The sequence below is a fragment of the Uloborus diversus genome, chromosome 10, assembly GCF_026930045.1.
Source record: "Uloborus diversus isolate 005 chromosome 10, Udiv.v.3.1, whole genome shotgun sequence".
Classification (NCBI taxonomy): Eukaryota; Metazoa; Arthropoda; class Arachnida; order Araneae; family Uloboridae; genus Uloborus; species Uloborus diversus.
The window spans coordinates 55,889,037-55,911,549 of NC_072740.1; the positions used below are offsets into that span (position 1 = coordinate 55,889,037).

Consider the following 22,513-nt stretch of genomic DNA (forward strand, 5'->3'; position numbering starts at 1 on the left):
ATATAAAAAAATATATGTATGATTCAAATATATTGAATCTTTTATTAAATGTCTTCGTGTAAAATAAAATAACTTTATAAAGACATGAAACTGCAAAATATTGCATACATATGATTCAGAGGAAAATAGTAAGCCTTTTTCAATGAAGAAAATATTCTGAGCTTCTTATGACGACGCCCGGCTCCTGGGGTAGGCAACCTAGGCGGCCGCCTAGTTCGGCAGATTTTAGGGGTGGCAAATTTCGAAATTGAAACATTTTTTAAAAATTATGAATATCTGTTTCAGCGCCATCAGTTTCATTGCTTCAATGCTAAAAAAAATAATTTAGAGTGTGTACCAGTGCTTGGATATGCAAATGATAGTTCGGAATTTAACTAGAAATTCAGTTGAATTTTAGAGGCGGCAAATTGCGTGATTTAAAAGTCTTTTGAAAATATTAATATCTGCTTCAGTGAAATAAGATGCACTACCGTAAATGCGGGCTACTTTGGCACATATTTTGAAACTTTTCTCATCTTTTCTCAACAATTTTATATAACTATTTATATTATTACCCTTTATAATTGTTTTTTATTTGGGCCAATGTTACCCTTGCGATTGGGTTACTTTGGCCAAAAGTGGTTTTCCATATTTAAAATCATTGTAGAATTAACTAGAGTCAAAGAAAGACGTGTGTTCGCACAAAAAACTATCTGTTTGAAAGAAAAATACATTTTGAAAGAAGTTTGAGTCACACATATTTGTTTTAAGGAAAATTATTTATTTATTTTTTTAATGTGTGTACATATCTACTTATTGTTTCGGAAATTACCGACAGAGAACAATCATCTTTTCCTTAGTTTTGGAGATTGAATAATTTTATAAACAGAACACATTCATAAAACAATGGATCATTAATTGATTTGGTAGTTTGAAGAAGGAATCAAGCCCCAAAATATGAATATTTGAAATTTAGCAGCAAAAAATTGTTTGAACCTTCAAACAAATTCAAAACTTGCTGGTGCATTCCATTTTCTCTCTCAACAATAGCTCTTTCTTCTCTAGCATCAACAGCCATCTCTGGAAACCTGAGCCCATTCCATTCTACAATAACAAAATTCCGTCAACTTTCCAACACATTTAAAGAAATTTGTAAGAAGTAGATGCAACTGGGTCAACCTTTTCTAAACCTGCTACAGCTTTCAGTTCCTCTTCACCTTCCATAATTAACGCCATGTAACTGAGCCCTGATGAATAGAGTCTGTAATCGCTCTCTTTTTCTGTTGATGAGAATTCCAGGTTTTTCCTGTTTAACGGTTTACTTTTAGCTTTTCTTTTCTTTTCCAAATCTCTCTGACGGATTTTTTCAAGTTTTTATGCTAGGCCGAAATAGGTTGTAATTTTTAGGTTAGGAGATATGTTGCTATTGTGAAGTTTTAAAGAAAAAACCTTAACAGAAATGATAAGTACAACTATACTACTACATAAAGTATTGACTAGTGTTCATAAATAGGCACTTAACAAACTCTTTACTGGTGTAGAACTGTTTCTACTTGTAAAAGTTTGAGAGATTATGAAGACTGATGTTAGCACAAGAAACACAGAACCACTAGTGTTGCTTCTTGAGCTATTGAACTGCTTGGTATACATAACTGAGTGCCTGGGAATGCTCTCTAGCGGGTTATGTCAAAATATGTTCAAAAATTGCTTCTTGGAGGTTGACAAAGAACGTTGTATCTTTTTCTCAATTTGGGCCCAAAGAAGGACCCTAGAGCCAAAGTAGCCCGTGTTTACCGTACTTTAATGTTAAAAAGGATAATTTAAAGTGTGTACCAGTGCTTGTGAATATGCTAAACTCAGTTTGGAATTTAACTAGAAACTCACTTTAATTTCAAGCACTTTACTATTATTTTTATTTTATTAATATAGTATTATATTACTTTCATTATTATTATTATTATTATCCATTCCCATAATAATTTCCGGGGGGGAGGGGGGGCACTTGTCAATATCGCCTCGGGCAGCAGAGCTACTATAACCAGCCCTGCTTATGACTGCTGCATAACATAGGTAAACATAGTTCTGTGTTTTGATATTATATCATAATGTTTATATCTCAGCTAAAATAATGAAAACTGTATCCTAACCAATTGCATTTGAAATTTTCAGTTAAAAACTTCTCTTGGGAAAGGAAGAGCTTTTATCAGATTTTGTTTGATGCAGAAGTGTCTTGCTGATACTTTGCAAGCATGTCTTATGTCTGAAAAGATTACTAGGTAAATTTCTCTAAGTACTCATCTATTGATCATCCAATATGTGTGTGCATGTATTCATGTGTAGAGTCAACTTTCAAATTTACTAACTTGATAACCACAACTGTTTATTGAGATGTAAAAAATGAAAGGAACTGTTGGAAATAATATTAATCTATAACCGTGGTGGGAAGCCTTTTTACAATTAGAGGCCTCATTTAAATTAGCTAGTAGTAAAGAGTGCCACATAAAGTTAATAAACCTGTATATGCATCTTCCATGTAATGGTCAGTTTTTATATAGGTTTATCATTTTATTGCGTTACATGATAGAAATAATATTACTAATTTAAAAAACCCATGAAACTGTTTATTTGTTATTTAACAAAGAATCTTCAATTAAAAAATATTTTGTATTTATACAAATAAAAAAATAATAACTCGTTACATTTTTTTAATAAACAACTACAGATTTAAACACCATTTCAAATGAAAGCAACAAACCAAAAACTATTTAAAATATTTTCTTCAACATATTTTTAATAACATTTTCAGAAAAATAATTAGAGAAATAATTATTGTTGTAAAAGACAAACATATAGCAGGGATATACACTCTATAACAAAAAAATCGACGCACCAAGAAGTAATCATCCGATTGCTTTGAAATTTTGTATGCATGAGTGTTTAGACCAGATATACAAATGATTAAAATTTGGTGTTTAATGAATGAATAGTTTGATCTTCAGCACATCGAAACTGCGCATCCAGCAGATGTATATAAAGAGCAGTTCTTCAACAGTTGTTAAAACTTTCAGTTTGATTGTGACTCAGATTAACTTTCAACAACTTAAAAAGGAATCGCCGCATGGTTCGTGCTCATTACGTGCAACTGTCAGAGTTTAAAAGAGGTCATATCATTGGATTGAAAGAGGCCGGTTGGTCAAATCAAAGAAGCGCTCGTCATTTGAGTTGAAGAGATGCAGTGATTCGAAGATGCTGGCAAGGATGGGTGGAAAATGGCAGAGTTCACCGTCAGGATGGTAGCGGTGGACCTAGGATCACGACAGATCGTGATGACAGAGTGATTGTCCGATCAGCTGTTACAGCGCTTTCTTCACCTCTATGAACCATCAGACGTTCAACCCAACCACCAGTGTCGATCATGACCATTTACAGACAGTTGGGGCAACGAAATCTACGGTCGTGCCGACCGTTATGCCACCTACCACTGACGCCTATACACTGCCGAGCCAGATTACAGTGGTGCATGGCTTGATCAGGTTGGAATGGTGCCGACTGGGGACGTATAGTCTTTAGCGGCAAATCCCGCTTCCAACTGTGTCATAACGATCATCGAAGACGTGTTTGGAGACACCCAGGGCAGAAAGGGGATCCTGGTTTCACTTTTGCACGCCACACTGGCCCTCAACAAGGCATTATGGTCTGGGGTGCCATTTCCTTTGATAACTGGACCCCTTTGGTCGTAATTAGAGGTACACTTACTGCACAGTGGTACATCGACGACATCCTAAGACCTGTTTTGCTGCTGTTCCTTTTGCAGTACCCTCGGCTGGTTTTCAGCAGGACAATGATAACATACAGAACAGATAACATACGGCACGTGTTGCTATGAACTGTCTGCAAGCTTGTTAAACACTTCCGTGACCTGCCAGATCTCTCTCCCATCGAGCATGTCTGGGATGTGATGGATGGCAATTGCATGTGGCAAGGAATGTTGATAACCTTGTCCGACAATTGGAGCGAATTTGGCTGGAAATACTGCAGGACACCCTCCGAAAGCTTTATCGGTGTTTGCCACGCTGTGTTTCAGCTTGTATCCTGGCTAGAGGCGGGTTAATACCTTATTGAACTTGTTACTGTAACTCTGATATAAATTATTTAATTGTTCTGAGAATTTAATCATTTTCTATTCTGTGCATTGTCTTCCTACCCACCAAGTTTCGTCTCAATCGGATCACTCCTTCTTGGTGCGTCGGTTTTTTTTTGTTAAAGAGTGTGTACAATAATTTATGATTCAATGACAATTTAGTGGATTATTTGCTTTAGTTTCTAACTTGAAAGTAATTGCATATTGCTCTACCTTGTATCTGGAATTTAAATTGACAGCTGACGATATTTCAACACAATCATATGTTTTATCTTATTCATATGTTTTATCTTGAACATCTAGACTATTTTATCTGCTTCTTTAACTTCTTACAGCTGTTGAAGTATAAAAACAAACTATTGCAAATTTTGAAAGACTTTCTTTGAGACTTAAAAACTTGTAGAAACTCTATTACATTTTAAAGAAATTACTTTCTGCTGTTTCAAAAAAAGTTATTTATTTTTGGCAATTTTTCAACAATTTTTTCACTAACCTCTAGTGAAACAAAAATTGCCTTCAGAAATTTGAAAGTAATACAAAAATGTGTACAGGAAAGCATGAGTAGTGCTGAAAATTATGTTTACTGCAAGTCTTAAAGAAGAGTTTGAAATACAGGAAAAGAGAAAAGCTTGCTATCCTTTGATGACTGTGGCAAGAAAGAAATGCTGCAAATCAGAAAATGCTTTAGGAAAGAATTATCAAAAATTAGGTTCAAAGTGGAAACACACCATAACCACTCTTCCAGACGAAGTGTTGGCTGGTATTTGGGTATTAATAAAGCATGATAAGAGGAAGTTGCTTGAAACTTTTGGCTGCCAAATTTCGTTCACAGAAAATGACTTTTTTACCTTTAAATGTACCATTGTTTATCCATTGGTGGATAAATTCTAAACGCAGATTGTTTATAGGGTCTTGCACAAGTAAAGAAAATTTATTTAAAAAAAATATTTCAGATTCATAAATATTTCTAGTTTTCATTTTGATGCTTAATCCGAAAAGATTTCTTCCTTGCTAAATTCGGTAGTTATCAAAGTGATGTAGGGGATCGCTTAGTCAGAAACTGAAAATGGCGTCTATGAAAGAAAAAGCTCGGTATATTCCTTTACTTGTGGGGGATTTTCAATGACAAAGTGTTTGTACGCTGATAACAAATATTGACACATCAAACATAAATAATAATGTATGCAATATAACTGGTCACAACAGACATGCTAACTAATGCCTGGTGACACCAGACATTAGTGAGCATGTCGGTTGTGATCAATTATATTCTCCCTTTGCCATGCCTCACCAGGCTGGTGCCAGGGGCATGACAAGTGGAGTTTTTAGGGTAAACCACCCAGAACCCTAGGATATAACACATTGTTTATCCTAATACTGCAGTTTATATCAATCTAATGACTGTTTTGGCCAAACCTTCACCAACAGAAGTTAAATTCTAACTGCACCAGTGCCTGGTATGAAGTAGAATTAATTCTTAATCTTCTTAGAACTATGAAAGTTTTACACGTAGAAGTATATTAAGGCTGTGGCAAACACTTTTAGATGCAAATCAAAATGAAGAGATAATTATTCCTAGTTCTGAAATAGTTGAAATTTTTTTTTTATTTATCAATGCAAGATTTTATTCAATCTTTAAATGGACAGGCAGAACGCGTGGCGCAGGCGATTAAGAATGCCTTAAAAGAATTATTTCCGGGAAATGGGAATAGAGACTTGCAGCATTCTTATTGTCTCAACACACGACACCAAATTCTACAACAGGCATGTCTCTGTCTTGCAGAGCTGCTGATGAATCGAAGAGTAAAAACTTGTCTTGACAAATTTGCATCCTGACTTAACAGAAGCCATTAACACTAAACAAGAACGTGACAGCTTAAATAATCACACAAGGGTAAGAATGTTTGCTCCCTTTAAAACTGTTTATACACTAGGATTCCTGCCGCATGGGGAGTGGGTTCCAGCTACAATTACTGAAGTTGTTGGTATGACTACATACCTAGTACAAATGGATGAGGGCATGGTCTAGTGAAGACACGTTGATCAACTAAAGAGCCGAGTTGTTCCGACTTCTCAGTCAGATATTTCTGATAATTCCGATGAAATCGACTCAGAAATTCTACAGAAATCACCAGTGCGAGCTCAATCTTCAGGTTCTTCTCAGGACTCTCCTCCTTTAGTAGATGATGTTGACAACAGCCCAGTGCAGTCTTTGGCTGATTATCTTCCTGGCACAGTGACTGTAAGCAGCCCCGGTCCTGGCCCACAGTCTCAGAGGCCTGTTAAAAACAGGCGTCCACCAGAATGGTTTAAAGACTATAAAACTTAGGAGGGAGGAATGTTATGTATTTATATTTGTTAATCGCAATCGTATTTGTATGTGTAACTGTAACCGTAACTTGGTCACTCTATATAGTCAGTTCTTAGGAAAGCTTGAACCGCTACGGCCGCATGTGTGTGTGTACGTGTTAATAAATGTGTCGTAATATACTTGCAAGCCTTGATCATTTGTCTGCTGCTAATGGATACCGCTACACTCAACACACCCCGCACATTAAAGTAAAATTATCTATCTAAATTCTGGATGAGTCAGTATTCAGTCGTAGAGAAATAAAAAAAATTGATTGTACTCGATTTAAATTATGAAATTATGCATAAAAATGTTTAATAATGTGTTTGTTTTTGTTTCTCAATTCATCAAATTTTATTAACTTTTAAAATTTATTTCATTTCCTCAATCTACATTCATTTTATGCCACACCATGGAAGAAAATGATCATAATAACAAAACTAAAGAAGTAATTATTAGGTACCCTTTTTTGTTCAAAATGAAGCTTATAACCAACTGTAGCTACTTTCAATAAAAATTGCAAATATTTTAAATTATTTTAGAGCTGTAGTTTAATAAAGCTGAAAAGGGATAAATTTATGGCCCCACTAGACACTGACAAAAATATTCGGAATTCCATTTCGTCAGACTGAATTTTCAAAAGTGGCCATGTATGGGGTTCCCTTAAAAAGGCTTGGGGAGGGGGGTACCTCATAACATAATTTATGTTTTTTTACCTTTATTTTTTTCTTACTTATTTCTCACCTGTAAAAAAAAGAAATAAATAAAATGTTTTCGTTAGTATTTGAAATAGTTTTTGTTCTTCAAAATTCACTTTTGTTCTTTTTCAGAGACTACTATCCAGAAAAATCTTTTCATGCTCAAAAGAAGCTATGGTCTCCATTTTTAACATCTGTGTATGATCTGAATGATTTGAACTTCGACCTTACAGCTCGGCACATGGAGCTAGATGTTTCTTGGCCTTCATTTGCAAGGTATGCTCTTACGTTTTGAAATTTTAACAATGCTTTTCTCTTATTAAATTTCTGTATCTTACTTTGGACAATTTATTCTCAGGAACATTTTTCTTGTATTGTGACATTCCAGAGTATTCATTGTCATGTATGGGACATGTCACAGCAGAATTTTAAAATATTTGTATTTTTTCTCTGAAAGCAAAGTTTTGAAACATTGAAAACTTTTGTTTTTTGTATTTTCACAGTGAAAAAAATACAAATGTTTTGAAATTTGACTGTGAAATGTCCTGTAAATAACATTGAATACTGTGGAATGACATTCCTTTTTTATTTACATAAAAGTCTTTACAATTGATTGTGTCTTTAAACTTGGCAACTTGGCAAAGTATGTTCAGCTAAATGATATACTTTTTTTTATTGGTATTCAATTTAATTCATTTAGTCATAAAACCAACAAGTTCAGGTATGTAAATTTATACAGGCTATTTCAGTAACAAATGAGCCATTTTCTTTGAAAGTGGAGTTAGTTCATTTCTGACAAAAGGTTAGGTACTTATAATAATGAAAGCACTTTGTTACGAATCTTATATCAAATAATGGTTAGCCAGAAAAAAAAAGAAAGCTCAAATTTTCCTTATTCTGTCTACATAAATTTTCTTATTTGAAAAAAATTACAGATTTTTTTTTTCTTTTTTTTTTTTTAAAGTGATGTAAGTCGACTTTCTGCAAAAGACATATATATTTTAAAAATTATACTACATAATTTCTCTTGTTCATTTTTTATATATTTTGCAACTTGTTAATGACATAAATATTTTGTTTGAAAAGCTTTGTCATAATGATAAAAATTGAAAATAACATACAGCAATGTAAAGTTATAAAAGTACTTTAGATGAGACATTATCTGAAGAAATGCTTAAATAAAATTTTTTTATAAATATAATTAAAACATGTCTTTTTACATATATTTAGCAAACGCTTCATTTTTATGATGCTTTGATTCAATGATAATCCCATATTTAATGTTTCATAAATATATGACTTTCACATTTATGGTAAAAGTAAAGTGTTTTTTTTTTATATAGTAAAAGTAAACACTATGGTAAAAGTAAATCCATTTGAGGTTTTCCAAAGTGCAGTTCCTTTTACTAACATTATATGAATGATCCATTATAAACCTAAATCAATTTCATATTTAAAAGCATCGAGTACTTTATTAATGTACACCAATATTTTTCAAACCATTTCAGTGCAAACCTTTTGTTTATCTCTGTATAATATGAAATAGGCTCACAACACTTCCAAAGAAAATGGCTCATATAGTTTGAGAAAAAATAATATTTGTATGTTATGCATAATTTTTTCTCTTTTATATAACAAGTATGCTGTTGATCTTAGATGGATTCATGAATAAGGCCACAAAAGCTGCTCAAAGAAGATCATGGCTCTATGCATTTTAAATCTAAAGTAGCTAAACAAAGTGGTGTAGATTAAATACACAGAACTGAGCAAATTAATTGATACAAAGTTCAAAAATTTTATGTACAAACCTTCAAATACATTGATAATCATAAAATTAATGGAAAATATGTCCGTTTTTAGCAGAAATGATGTCTAGAATGCATTTAAGTATCTTATTCTGAATTGAACTTGATCTGTACCCTTTTTTTTTTATCAAACCACCTTTTTGTTACAATCTTAAGCATATGCTTCTTTATTGTGCTCTAAATTTTACTAGAACAATCCTCAAGAATATGTGATAAGTTTTTAGTCCAATTTGTGTCTGGGGAGTTTCTAGTCTTCTAGTTAACTTTTATATCAAACTAAGTTGATGCATACTTAAAATACACCACCAGCTCAGTTATTCCATCCAAGGACTGCAGTTTCGTGCTATTTAGCACTCATCAACCCGGAATAGAAATCACATGAGCTGGAGGCGAAAAATCTCTTAAGGGAGCCAAGAGAGCCAAACAAACTAGTAGCTAATGCAGAATTAGCAAACCAGATGAGCGACTGCAGTAATGGTGCGGTTCAACTCAAGGATTGATGGCAAAGCAATGGTATTTTGTAGTAAATTACCGCCTTAAAGCCAGGGCTAAAGCAGAAATACTTAAAATACACCACCAGCTCAGTTATTCCATCCGAGGACTGCAGTTTTGTGCTTTTTAGCACTCATCAGCAAAGAATAGGAATCACATGAGCTGGAGGCGAAAAACCTCTTAAGGGAGCCAAGAGAGCCAAACAAACTAGTAGGTAATGCAGAATTAGCAAACCAGATGAGCGACCGCAGCAATGGTGTGGTTCAACTCAAAGATTGATGGCAAAGTAATGGTATTTTGTAGTAAGTTACCGCCCTAAAGCCAGGGCTAAGGCAGAAATACTTAAAATACACCACCAGCTCATTTGTTCCATCTGAGGACTACAGTTTCGTGCTTTTTAGTACTCATCAGCCCGGAATTAGGAATCACATGAGCTGAAGGCGAAAAACCTCTTAAGGGAGCCAAGAGAGCCAGGATTAGCAAAAAAATATTCTGCATTAGGTACCAGTTTGTTTGACTCTCTTGGCTCCCTTAAGAGGTTTTTCGCCTCCACCTCATGTGATTCTTATTCCGGGCTGATGAGTGCTAAAAAGCACGAAACTGCAGTCCTCGGATTTAATAACTGAGCTGCTGGTGTATTTTAAGTATTTCTGCCTTAGCCCTGGCTTTAGGGCGGTAACTTACTACAAAATACCATTGCTTTGCCATCAATCTTTGAGTTGAACTGCACCATTGCTGCAGTCACTCATCTGGTTTGCTAATTCTGCATTAGCTACTAGTTTGTTTGGCTGTCTTGGCTCCCTTAAGAGGTTTTTCGCCTCCAGCTCATGTAATTCCTATTCCGGGCTGATGAGTGCTAAAAAGCGCGAAACTGCAGTCCTCGGATGGAATAACTGAGCTGGTGGTGTATTTTAGGTATTTCTGCCCTTAGCCCTGGCTTTAGGGCGGTAACGTACTACAAAATAAGTTGATGCATGTTAATTGATTTAAATATGATCAATTTTCTGTTAAATAAAGAATTTTTTTTCCTATAAATCCATTAGAAAACAAATTTTTAATAAAATAACTGAAGAATTTTGTTCTTTTTAATATTAAGTGTCCTGAGTTTTTAACAGAATTTGGAATAATTGACTGTAGAAGTACATATTTTTTGAAAATAGTAATTGCTCTCACTGTTTTCAGGAAACATTTTGTTGCTCATGAAAATAATACATTGCTTGATAGAAAACACAGTTCATCTAGTCTGTTTAGTTTTTCATCACAGGTTTGTTTATTTATCTTTACATATTTAAAAATACTTATTAAAATTGATTGATATTTTCATTACTACATGTAAATATGTTATCTGTGCAGAATGAGAGTATACTTTATGGTGACGGATCTGATGCTGCATCACTTCAAGAGAAAGATGATGATACTCTGTCAGTTTCAGTGGCAAGTATTTGCGAGCTAACTGCTATTATTATTTGAAGCTACAATAATTTTGGTTTTAAGAATTTGAATTATTTTTGATTTTAAGAAGGTATGATGATCTTAAATTTGCTTATTAAAAGAAGCAGTGCTCAGAAGAAATTATAGCTAACATGGCACTGCTTCAAGAGCCAAAGCAAGTTATTTTAATTTTGCTTTTAACTTTTTTAAAACAGGAATATTTTTGCTTCATTAAAAAAAAAAAAAATTCCCCCATTTTTTAGTTAGAAAGTTTTTTTCCCCCCTAAATGTATCTGGTATCCAAAAAGAATACAATATAAAACTCATGACCTTTCACAAATCTTGTTTTTTGAAAAACTTTTAGTGTAATATCTGTGTAGGTTTATAAATATATAGTATTCATTTTGTGCAGGTTTATTTTACACAGCATAAGATTTGATCTCTTTATTTTGTTTTACATGAATGAGTTTTAATTTTACACGAATGCAGCATTGTAAACAGATAAAAGTTTTCCCTTCCTTCAAAATCAACGCTTTTGGGATTGCAGATAACATGTACTAACAAGCATCATTTTTGCTTGCTAATAAGCAATCTTGGGCCACTAAAGACATATTTTTGCGATTGGTTCCTTGGTTCTTTTCAGAAGTAAAGTTATTGAACTCAGAAAATTCTGAACTCGCTTGAAGAAGTGCTTTTAAAGGTGACAAAGGAGGCCAAAACCAATGAGAATAAGGATATCAATGACGCACAAACAAAACCTTTCACATTGGAAATTTATGGACATTCCTTGACAATGGCAAATGTCTTTTTAATATGTTAGTGAAGGAAAATCTTGTCATGGAAGTGCCGCAAGTGATCATGAATGTGTTCATGCCCTACAAAGAACTAGAGAGAAAAATAACTAATGACTCCCAAAAGAATATTACAATCAGGTCTTTTTAAAAAAAACAGTTAATTTGTGTTTTCTTTATACACGTTGTACATATGTATCAAAATAAGTACATATTAAACGAATTATTTATTTATCACTAGAATGATGCTTTTTTTATCTGTGGAACCTAACTCCTATTTAAACTCTATTATTAAACTCTATTGAGTCTTAATTTGTGTGGTTTTGGTTTACACGACATTTTTGTAAAACGTAACCCTTGCATAAAATGAGGATCTACTCATAATCATCAAAAAAAAAAAAAAAAAATATTTTGTGTAATCAGCTTTAAATTCACCAAACTTAGTTACCTGTAAAACTGTGTGGATAATTTTTAGTAGCATGTAATGAAACTGCTGTAGTTTTAGCAACATGTAGTAAAGCTGCATGTAGTAATTATTCATGTTCATTCACTCTAAATATAAAAATACATCGTTAAATAATGTTGTACACTGACACATTTAATGTTTTTTTGGCACAAATATGCCTATACAAAGGAGTTTTTAAATCTGCCCTAAACATGCATTGTGGCTATCTGCCCAATGATTACTTTTAATTTTTACTTCCTTTTACAAAAAAGGGAGTATTGTATTTGCAAAAAAAATGTTCCCTAAAAATCGGCCTTAATTTCCATTTTGCTCACCCCCGAATGAATGTTGAATTTATTTTTCAACCCGACCACACGTGGATATATGCCTCGGAACATACAGACTCCCGAAATATCCATTTTGACGATCCCCGAGTTAATTACAACAAGTTTTGTCGTGATGTCTGTATGTACGTATGTATGTGTGTATATGTGTATGTATGTCGCATAACTCAAGAGCGGAATGTCCTAGAAAGTTGAAATTTGGTACTTAGACTCCTAGTGGGGTCTAGTTGTGCACCTCTCTTTTTGGTTGCATCCGGATGCTCCTAAGGGGTCTTTTGCCCTTTTTTGGGGAGAAATCATTGTTAATTTCGATGTAAACTCAAGTGGTGTTATAATTTGGCGGACACTTGGCGATATATCGCCAGTCTTTTGTTCGCCAAGTTTTGTCACCAAATTGGCAACAAATTTGGTGGATTTTTTTTTTAAAAATCGGATTTCAATTTAGCCACTGTTGGTGATATTTAGAGAGTAAACTATTGAATCACATTAAAATTGCCAGTAATGGGGAAATGACATTAAATTGGGGTAATAGGAAGTCATGTGATGCACACATCAGCTCGTTTCTTACTATGCTAACTGCCAAATGCATACTTTAGAATTTTTCTTATTGTGCTAACTACATAGTTCTTATTTATTTTATTTCAAAGCCAAAGATCAAGATCAAAGATTTTGAAATAAATACAGTACTCTATTCTTTAAGTTTAGAAGGGTTTAGATTTTTTTAGTTTGAAAGGCCTTTTATTATTTGATTTTTTTAAAACTAATATTTCTGTGGAAAGTGCAGACTTTTTAAGCATGACTAATGTAATTTGAACTTTTTCAAGTAATTGAGCAAACATTGATTATTTAAACTCTAAAATGAATCATTAATGACATTTATGTTGGTCAATGCCATTCTTAGATTTTATTTGTGTATATTTTATGCATTATTGTTGAAAAATATTTTCATTTTTCAAATATGTCTTGAGAAAGTGAAGAAATCAAAGGTATTAAATAATCAAATAGAAATTGCCTAAAAATTTAATGATATTTTGCTAAATTAATCTGTTTTTAGGAGTGTTAGAAGAAATAGTATATAAGTTAGAAGAAATAGTATTTTTTAAAAATTGGTATCTCTAAAATTTATATTTAAAAAGTTATTTGCAAATAAATTTGACATGAAAAAATGTAATTTATTTATTTAGCTTATTGCTACATTTTTGAATTTTTTTTTCTGTTTGTTTAGGAAAGTTTTGGAAGTTTTTATAAATGCTTTTAATTTAGTGCCATACTTTTTGGTGTGTAACTTTTTAATTGAATGCTTTTATATTAAAAAATTATTTTGGGCATAGGTATTTAATGAGTGCAAATGTGTACCTTTTTTTAGATTAAAGAAGAAAATAGCAAATTACATGAAACAAATCAAGAACTCTCTGATCAAAATAAATCTTTGATGAAGAAGAACGATTTTCTTGCAAAGGAAAATTCAGAGTTGAAGAAAACGTTTGATAACTTGGTGATAGAAAATGAATCTTTGCAGTCACAATTAAGTAAATTGACCATTAACAACTGTAAAGATTCTGCAGACCTGGTATGTCTTTTTTATTGAAGCTTTAACTTCGCTTTTTTTCTTTCATTTTTCCCCTGTGTGTCCCATGATTTTAAAACATATTGTGCATGTAAATTATTATAATACTTCATTAATTTTTAAGTCTTTCAGTATTGTCTAATACACAAGAAGATCCTAATAACACACATTTTTGAACCAGAGCATGTGCATTATACAGGTTTTGGCGTTATATAGATAATTTCAAACTTTAAAAAATAATATTTGAAATACATGAATATGTTTGGGCACTAGAAAAAGTTTTTTACTGCAATTAGTATTAAAGCACAAACTGCAATTTAGCATGTAGTATCATTCACAAATAATATGTTTCATAATTGAAAGAAAGTGAATCATCATGCACTTTCACCAGCTTCATGGCTTGCATAACAGCTGCATGACAACAACAATCTGGCACTTATTTCTTGTGAATACTAACTATCATTTAAAAGCTTTGAAATAATATTGTGAAATTAAAAGCTTTCAAAATTTTAATTTTGCAAAAAAAAATGTTGAAAAGGCAAAATAGAGTACATGTTTTTTGACTTATTGTTTATTTCTGAAAAGTTGTGCATTTTATAGAAAATTGTGCTTTATAATCCAGCGTTACGAAATTATTCTACTGCATTAGTATAATTTTGTATCATTTCTTCTTAATTTAAGGTACTTAATGTTTACTTTGATTCTCTGTAAAAAGCTCAAAGAGATCAAATCTTTTTTTTTTTTTTTTTGTCTCTATATTAATTTATTTTGTCTTCAAAGCTATGCATTCCCTGTTACTTAGCTCCTGTAATGAGTCAAAATTTCTCTCTTTCAATTATAAGGTGCAATTCAATTAGATGGCATAGGTAAAACCATCCAAGCATGAAGGGAGGACCAGGGTGGTCATTCCAAACTACTTACGTTTCGACTTCGAGATTTCCCGTCACGTGATCGATGTTGTCGAAAAAATCTCGCAACGTTGAATTCTGAACAGCTCGCAGCTGTCTCTCGAAGAGGCGCCGATTTTCTCGATTAGTTTGGTCGGCCAGGAGGTACACGTGACTTCTCCAACCAATGTCCTTTCAGTGCAGCTAGTTTTGTTTTGTTTAATCCTTGCACGGAAAAGCGCGAACTTTGACGACTGGCACGCTAATGGCTATTCTTCAAAGAATACATTTTACGTTACAAAGAATCACACCGAAATAATTTTAGATTTTCTTGAAGCAAATCCAGATGTTCTTAAAAATTAATTCTCTGAGGATTTTAAAAAATAGTACACAAAGGAAAAATGGCAGAGGGCTCCAGTGCAAAAAGCTTAGTCGAATGGCAAAAAGTAAGTCGTATTTTTTGCATATTTCAATATTACAGTGTCTAAAACAAAAATCGAAGAGGTTAAAACAGCCAATACATAAATTTGATAAAAATTATCCGTAAATTTTGTTGATTTACTATATAACACCATCTATATTAGTAAGAATGTCTTATATGAAATATATTTTTCCCAAGAAACTACAGTAGACTCCCGATTATCCGCGAGCGGTTTATCCGCGGGGCGGATTATCCGCGAATCAATCAACAATCACGAACATGTATTTTCGCAGTAAAAAGCGAATACCAGTGGCTAGTTTTTTTTTTTTTTTTTTTTGAAAAATTATACATTTACTCTCAGTTGCTTTTGCTTGATTGATTGATTTGATTTAATTTTATTATTATTATTATTATTATTATTATTATTATTATTATTGTGCGTTCTTCATCGTACATACACTTGCTTGTTAAGTTCGGTTGTGCAAAAATGCAAAACATTTGTACTGTACTCTATATATATTTTCACTGTTTGCAGAAAGTGTTATGCATCAATACAGTTAAGAATTTGAGATAGGACAATTTTTACCTGATTTGTCCCCCATTTTAGTCTTTTTGCGGTTATCCGCGATTTTTATTATCCGCGGCACTTGTGCCACCCAATTCCGCGGATAATCGGGAGTTTACTGTATAATCGAAATAATAATAATAACTTAAAAAAAATAATGATACTAAAAAAAAAATCTTAACCGTCATAAATGCAGATGAAAAAATATAAATAGTTCGTAATCGTGGATTGAATATTATGTTGTTGCCGTGTCTAATGAAGTGCAGGGTGCGAAACGTTTAGAGGCATCCAAAAGTCTTGATGAAAAAATCTGCTAATTCAAATTGAATAAAAAAAACACTAAAATGTAGGGGGGGGGGGGGTTAGGGAATGGCACTGACTGCGCCATTGAAATTTTTAAAGGGGCTTGAGGGGTATTTTTTTATTTGGGGGGCTCTTGCTTTTGGAGGGGGAGTCTTCCGGATATTCGGGGGGAGGGGCACCCCTACAAAATGTAAAAGGTTTGTTGTGCTAATTGAGCTTTTGGGGATGGGAGCAGACATAACAGAATATATAATCTTCCATATTAGGATTAGTAATGTGAAAACCAACTCTCCCCCCGCTCCAGTTGCAATTATAACAACAATCTCAGTTTCAAAGACATGTTCCAGATTTTTTTTTTCTCTTCTCCTTTAAAATTATAATTAAATAAGCATATGCTAAATAAAAAGTATTACTTCTTCAATATTCCGGTTTTCAAATTCCATTTTTTCTAGGTATTGTTTTCCAAGACCCAATCTTAAGATATCCTCAAAACAGTACTTTTCTAGATTTTTTTTTTTTTTCAAAACAAGCAACTTGTACCTATGATTACACAATTCTATCTTTATTTTCAAGATTAAAAAGTCAAAACAGCAATCTTGGTTACAAGAGCAGTTTAAAATAAATAAATACTCTGCTTCTGTAAATGTATATTGAAAAATATTCGTAAAAGGAATAAATTTTTCAATCATTATTTCTCTTCAGCTGATAAAGAACTTTAAAGTTCAACCCAAAGGAAAGATCCTAAATTGAAGAAGAAAAGAAAAAAGGAGCATTTTGAAGCATTCTCTTTTCCTTGAAATGCATCATATTATATAGCAGCCAATTTACAAATGCTTACAGTATAATCGAATACAGTATTTATATAATACTGCTAATTTTGATGTTGGCGAAATGGAAAATCAAATTTTAGAAACAACTCCCCAGAAATTACCAGCCTTTCTACTGTTTTGTAATTAGTTAATCATTATCAAATTTCAATAAAGGAAAATAAATTTTCTTACAAATTGAATTCAATTGAAATTGAATATTGACAGTAGGTAATAAATAAAGAATTTAGGAAAAAAGGGGGGAGGAGGATTTTATAGCAAAAGAAGACAAAAAGAAAAAAAAAAGGAAAAAAAAATTACCTACGTCAGTGGCGTACCTAGCATGGGTGACACCCGGGGCGGTAATTTGTGATGTCACCCCCCCCCCCACTAAAACGCAAAAAAAAAAAGGGGATTGTATATTCTGTGTAAATTTGAAATTCATACAATTTTCAGAAACAACTAGTACTTTTGTGAAAAAACTAAATTTTAAGTGTGATAATGTACAAAAGAAAAATAAAATTTATAAACGCTTTTTACATAAAATTTGCTTAATAAAAATATCTTACTAATTTCTCTCTAAAGTATTGAAAAACCATCTCTATTCAGAGCTTTCATGAAGTCCTTCATTATTCCCAGCAGAAGAAGCATGGGTGGAAGCAGATATTGGTGGAACTTCTAGAGGCTCACTTTGGCCATTTCTCTTCCCGGAGTTCAAATTTCTTGCTGTTTATTTGTGGGTTATGTAGTGAGATTTTCTATCTCACACATGAGTCAAAGTTTAAAAGATGGTCAGTCCCATGAAAGGTGCTTCTTTCTACCAGGGAAAAAAAGAACATTAGTGTGATTTCACTGCCTCTGTTGGCTCTGCATTTGAAAACGAGCAAATCTCAGTTTTGTATGGTGATTTTCACGTTGAGTAACACAAAATACTTCGGATACAGCTGTGTTTGTGCCTGATGCATTTTTGGTGTTGGGTAGTGTAATCTTTGTTCAATCTGCGGATGAACAGAGGCAAAAAAAAAAAAAAAAAAAAAACAAAGTTAGCTTCCATTTATAATATAATTTTAGTGACTAAATTAAAACTTGAAGTAATAATTTTTAGATGTATAACCAAAACTAATTTGAAAAATAAAGATTTTTTCTTGAAATTATGATTATAGTACACTAATTACATTAAGAGAAAGAGCAAAAATAAAGGTGCTAGGTCAGTGGTCAGTACAAATGGTGAAAACAAATGGAGACCGTTTCCTCTTTGCCTCTAGGGTTGTTTATTTTGCTTATTCTGAAATGCATAATAGAAAAATTCAGGTTGCGTAAAATGAACAACCCTACAGGCCAAGAAGCAGTCTCTATTGGTGAATCCTGCTGTAAATTGAGGTTTGATACATGGATACTGAAGTGAAAAAAAAAAAAAAATAGCACAGATATCCATACCTGCATATCGTTGCCTCAGAGCAACAGTAAGATATCTAATCCTGAAATAACACTAAGATATCTTACTCGCCTCTGAGGCGACGATATAATCCTACAAAGCACAGTAGAAGTCGTTTGACTGTGACATTTTTGACCATCCTCCACGCAACCCTATCCTTGCTCCTAGCGACTTCCATTTGTTTTGCCATCTGAAGTCTTCCCTTGGCAGTCATTAGTACAACAGCAAAAATAAGCAGAAATAACATGTTGTCTCATGGTTGATTACACAGGGGCTCAACATTCTATGAAGGGAGTCCATAGATACTTGTACCACGCTATTAAAAGTGCCTGGAAAATCACAAGAGGTATGAGGAAAAACTGTTGAAGGAGAATGCACAATGAGGAACCCCTGCCCTGCACCACCATTTAGGGCATCTCATGGTCTGACTGTTAAGCCGGAGGTCCCTCTCTCCCTTCGGAAACAGCGCAAAACCACTTACGGGGGAGGGCGGGAGGACTCTAGACGTTGGGGATTCAGATATCAATTTGGTCCTGTGGCACCCATCGCCTACTCAGTGTTGCACCCCAACAGCCACTGAACAGATACAGATCTGACCAAGCATCCGTAAAGTCAGGGCCACTGAGAGCTCAACTGGGCCTGGGGCAAAATACTGACTTGCAGGCCCCCCTTCAACCACTAAAAAAAATCCTGTTCACTGCCCTTACCTCTTATTTACATTTAATCTCCAGTGCGCCTTCTATACCACAGCATCTGCTTCATGGTAATCCTAGGCGTCATACCATCAGTCAGTGTGCAGTGGAGAAATGGAAATATATTTGGTAGTTTTTCTTTGTAAAAAATATGAAAAAGCTGGTTAAATAATTAAAAAAAAAACAAAAAACAAACCGAACCACTCTATTGTTAAAAAAACATCTCGCCACCAGGATTTAAGCTGAGTTCAAAAGTTCTATAGCATAGCAGATAAAATTGAGGGAAAAGGTTTAGCAAAATGCGTAAATGTGGCGGACACGTTCCCATCTTTCAAAAGGCCTTAGTGTACTTCACCTCCTGTTGAAAATTCAATTCAAATTTCCTTTATGACATCTTTAACGAAATACATACAATAGCTGTTTTTTTTTAAATATAAAATAAAGAATCTTGGATTGTATGCATACAATTATAAAAACACATGTTTGGTTTTAAAATGTTGCAAGTCCCCTTCTCCCAATAATGCATTTATTGGTGGGACATAATGTTCATTAAGACTAGGTATTGTTAAACTTGACAGTAATTTAAACATCTTAGCTGAGATTTAAAAAATATTTAAGTTGACTATCGTTCTGCTTGCTTCTTCTCTCGGATCATGCAGTTTCTTTTTTTAATGAATTAAATATTTTTATTTCAGCTAAAAAGCGAAAATACTTTGCATTATTTGCTTAATCAAGATAGTATTTTTGCATTTTGCGAAAAATGCAACCATAGGGGAAGCTCTGCTCACCACTTTCAAAACTCTTGAAGTCATTCAATTTTTGTTTTAAATGTGTATAGCAAGACAGAGAGAGGGTCTAGATTTTTATTTGGAGGGGGGAATGTCATTAACTAGTATTGCACAATCAAATTTATTGAATTGTGTTGAGCGAGGAAAGAGAAATAACAATATGATTTTACAGTCATAAGTGTAACATTTGCAAAGATCCTACTCCCCCTGAAAATGTTAGTTCTAAAATTGCAGTTAACACAAACACTGATATTGTTAGGAGGAGGAGAGTTTCAGGGACTTTTGTGAAGGGTTAAAGCTCGTACTCTTCCTTTGAAATTTCTCGAAAAAATAGTTTTAAAAATGAAGTTTTTGATTATTTTTAATGAGAGCAAAGAGGCGGGGGGGGGGGGGGGGGGGGGGGGGGGAGAGAAAAATCGTTGGATGCTCTCTAATTTTTCAAAAATGGAAATGAAATATCATAAAAATGCTACGTGGTAAACCACCTTTGTTAAAGTTTTGGAAACAGAAGAGGTTCAGGCATAATTTCCCCGAAAATTTTTTGAATGTGAGGTCCTAAAAATGCAATTATTAGCCCTCGTTGTAAACGCTAGGAGGGAGGTTTGGATTTGGAGCCTCTCTGCCGGAACTCTTTTAGAATTGAAAATCTAAAAACAAAATTTTAAATGAGTGTTTTTGATGTGGAGGGAGAGAGGATTGGGGGTACTCTCAAGGAATTTTTTGGAAATTTAAGTCCCAAAAACAGAATAGTAAATTATCTTTGATGACAAGAAATGTTTGGAGAACCTTCACCCAGAATTTCTTTTGAAATTTAAGTCCTAAAATGATTTATATGATCTGTAATTATGTGAAGAGGACAGTTGGCACTCCTCTGAAATTGTTTTTGGATTTTAAAATCCTAGAAACCCATTTCTTGGCTATTTTTTGATGAAGTTAGGAGATGGAATGAGGTTCAGGACGCTTTCCCAAATAGCCTCAAAATTAATTCTTAAAAATGCAATTTCAGGATAAGGGCTGGTATTTAGAGAATCTCTCACAGAAATTATTCGATATTGATGTTCCTAAAACGGAATTTTTGACGATTTTAAATAATGTTAAAGGGAGGTGAATTCGGGACTCTTTCGTGGAAATTTGAAGGGAATGAAGTCTGTAAACCAAAATGAAAGATAACCTTAGAGGATGTTGCGGGATCAGATACTCTAGTATAGGGGGGCTGGGTTGCTGCAATCCTATAGCTAAACTCCTGGATTTGCCACTGTGCTCAAGTATTGATACTATTCAAAAATGCTGTTTTCCCCTGTGTATTTTAATTTTAAAACTATGCAGTGATATATTTTTAAATGTAGGGATAATGTCGCAATCTCAAAATAAATGCTTGGGGGTCGCAACCCATAGGTTGGGAACCCCTACCAGCATGACCTCACCCAACCGTGTTCCGGGCCCGGGTAAAAGGAGGAAAGCACACGACGAAAGGAGTGCATGCTGTTTGTAATGGTGGTCCCACTATTGGTCGTTTCCCTTCCCAATGGAAACGTCTCTGCAAGATAGCCCCCTAAGGAACTGGTCTGCAAGCACTTGATTCTGTGAACATGCAGATGTTGAATTATGGGCCAAAATGTTGAATGAGAGATTTTTTGCTTTTCTAACACTGAAAAGAAGTTTAGTTGGCAGCATATACTCTGAAATTTTTTTTTTCCTTTTCGAGAAGGTGCCCAGTCCCCAGGGATTTTACCCCTGCTGCTCCTCCTCTCAGCGGCCCTGCATAAAGGGTGGACGTTTTACGTATGGGTCATTCTTCAAAAAGTTTAACTTTTCTGTCACACACCTTTTACAGTAAAAACGTTAGGGAACAATTCATTCAACAATGATTTTTCATTTAATGAAAAAGATTTCTATTTATACCTACAAACAATTCTTTAATAATAATTTTTATTTTAGTATATTTTTGGTTCACAGCATGTGAATTCTCACCTCTGTGGCATGTCACACACCTTATGTGAGTGTTTGGTTGCTTAATAACTTGTTTAATTAAAAGTATTTACTTATTTATTTATGATTCCTTTCACAAGTGTCTCAAATACTAATTGTTTAAGTATATTTAATTTTTCAATATTGTGTTTTAGTTCGTTTTCATTGGACAAGGAATTGCATCACACAATAAATTCTCACCTCCGTTACTCAAACACAAAATGCCATTTCTCATCAGCAGGTGGCAGTAATGGCATCACATTTTATTTCCTATGATACAAGGGGCCCGCTTGCTTGTTTTCAGCTATTAAAAAAGTTGTGAATTTTTTTGTTGAAAAACAAGAAGATATATAGTTTTTACTTTAAAAACTTAGTGTGGTTACTCTGACTTCTCACCTCCGTGAACTTGAATTTCAGAAATGTAAATTAATGTATAAAAAGAAGTGAACATGTTTTCATATGCTTAACATGTGCAGATTGTAGCAACAAAGAAAAAAAAATTTTCCCTGAAAAATGTATCTATTAGGCCTATATTAAAGGAAAATTCCTCACCTCCATGAATCTCACCTCTGTGACAGACCTTGTCAATGTCATTATTTCTGAGC

At 33.6% G+C, this 22,513-nt stretch overlaps 1 protein-coding gene across 1 annotated transcript in view; it reads left to right on the top strand.

Annotated features, from left to right (window-relative positions):
• Positions 1–22,513, top strand: part of LOC129231007 (FYVE and coiled-coil domain-containing protein 1-like) — an 89,732-nt gene that overhangs the window by 39,661 nt on the left and 27,558 nt on the right. The window contains exons 5-8 of the mRNA XM_054865252.1: positions 2,149–2,255; positions 7,301–7,444; positions 10,648–10,729; positions 10,819–10,903. Coding sequence (XP_054721227.1) covers positions 2,149–2,255; positions 7,301–7,444; positions 10,648–10,729; positions 10,819–10,903 — 418 coding nt within the window. The remainder of the gene's footprint in view (positions 1–2,148; positions 2,256–7,300; positions 7,445–10,647; positions 10,730–10,818; positions 10,904–22,513) is intronic.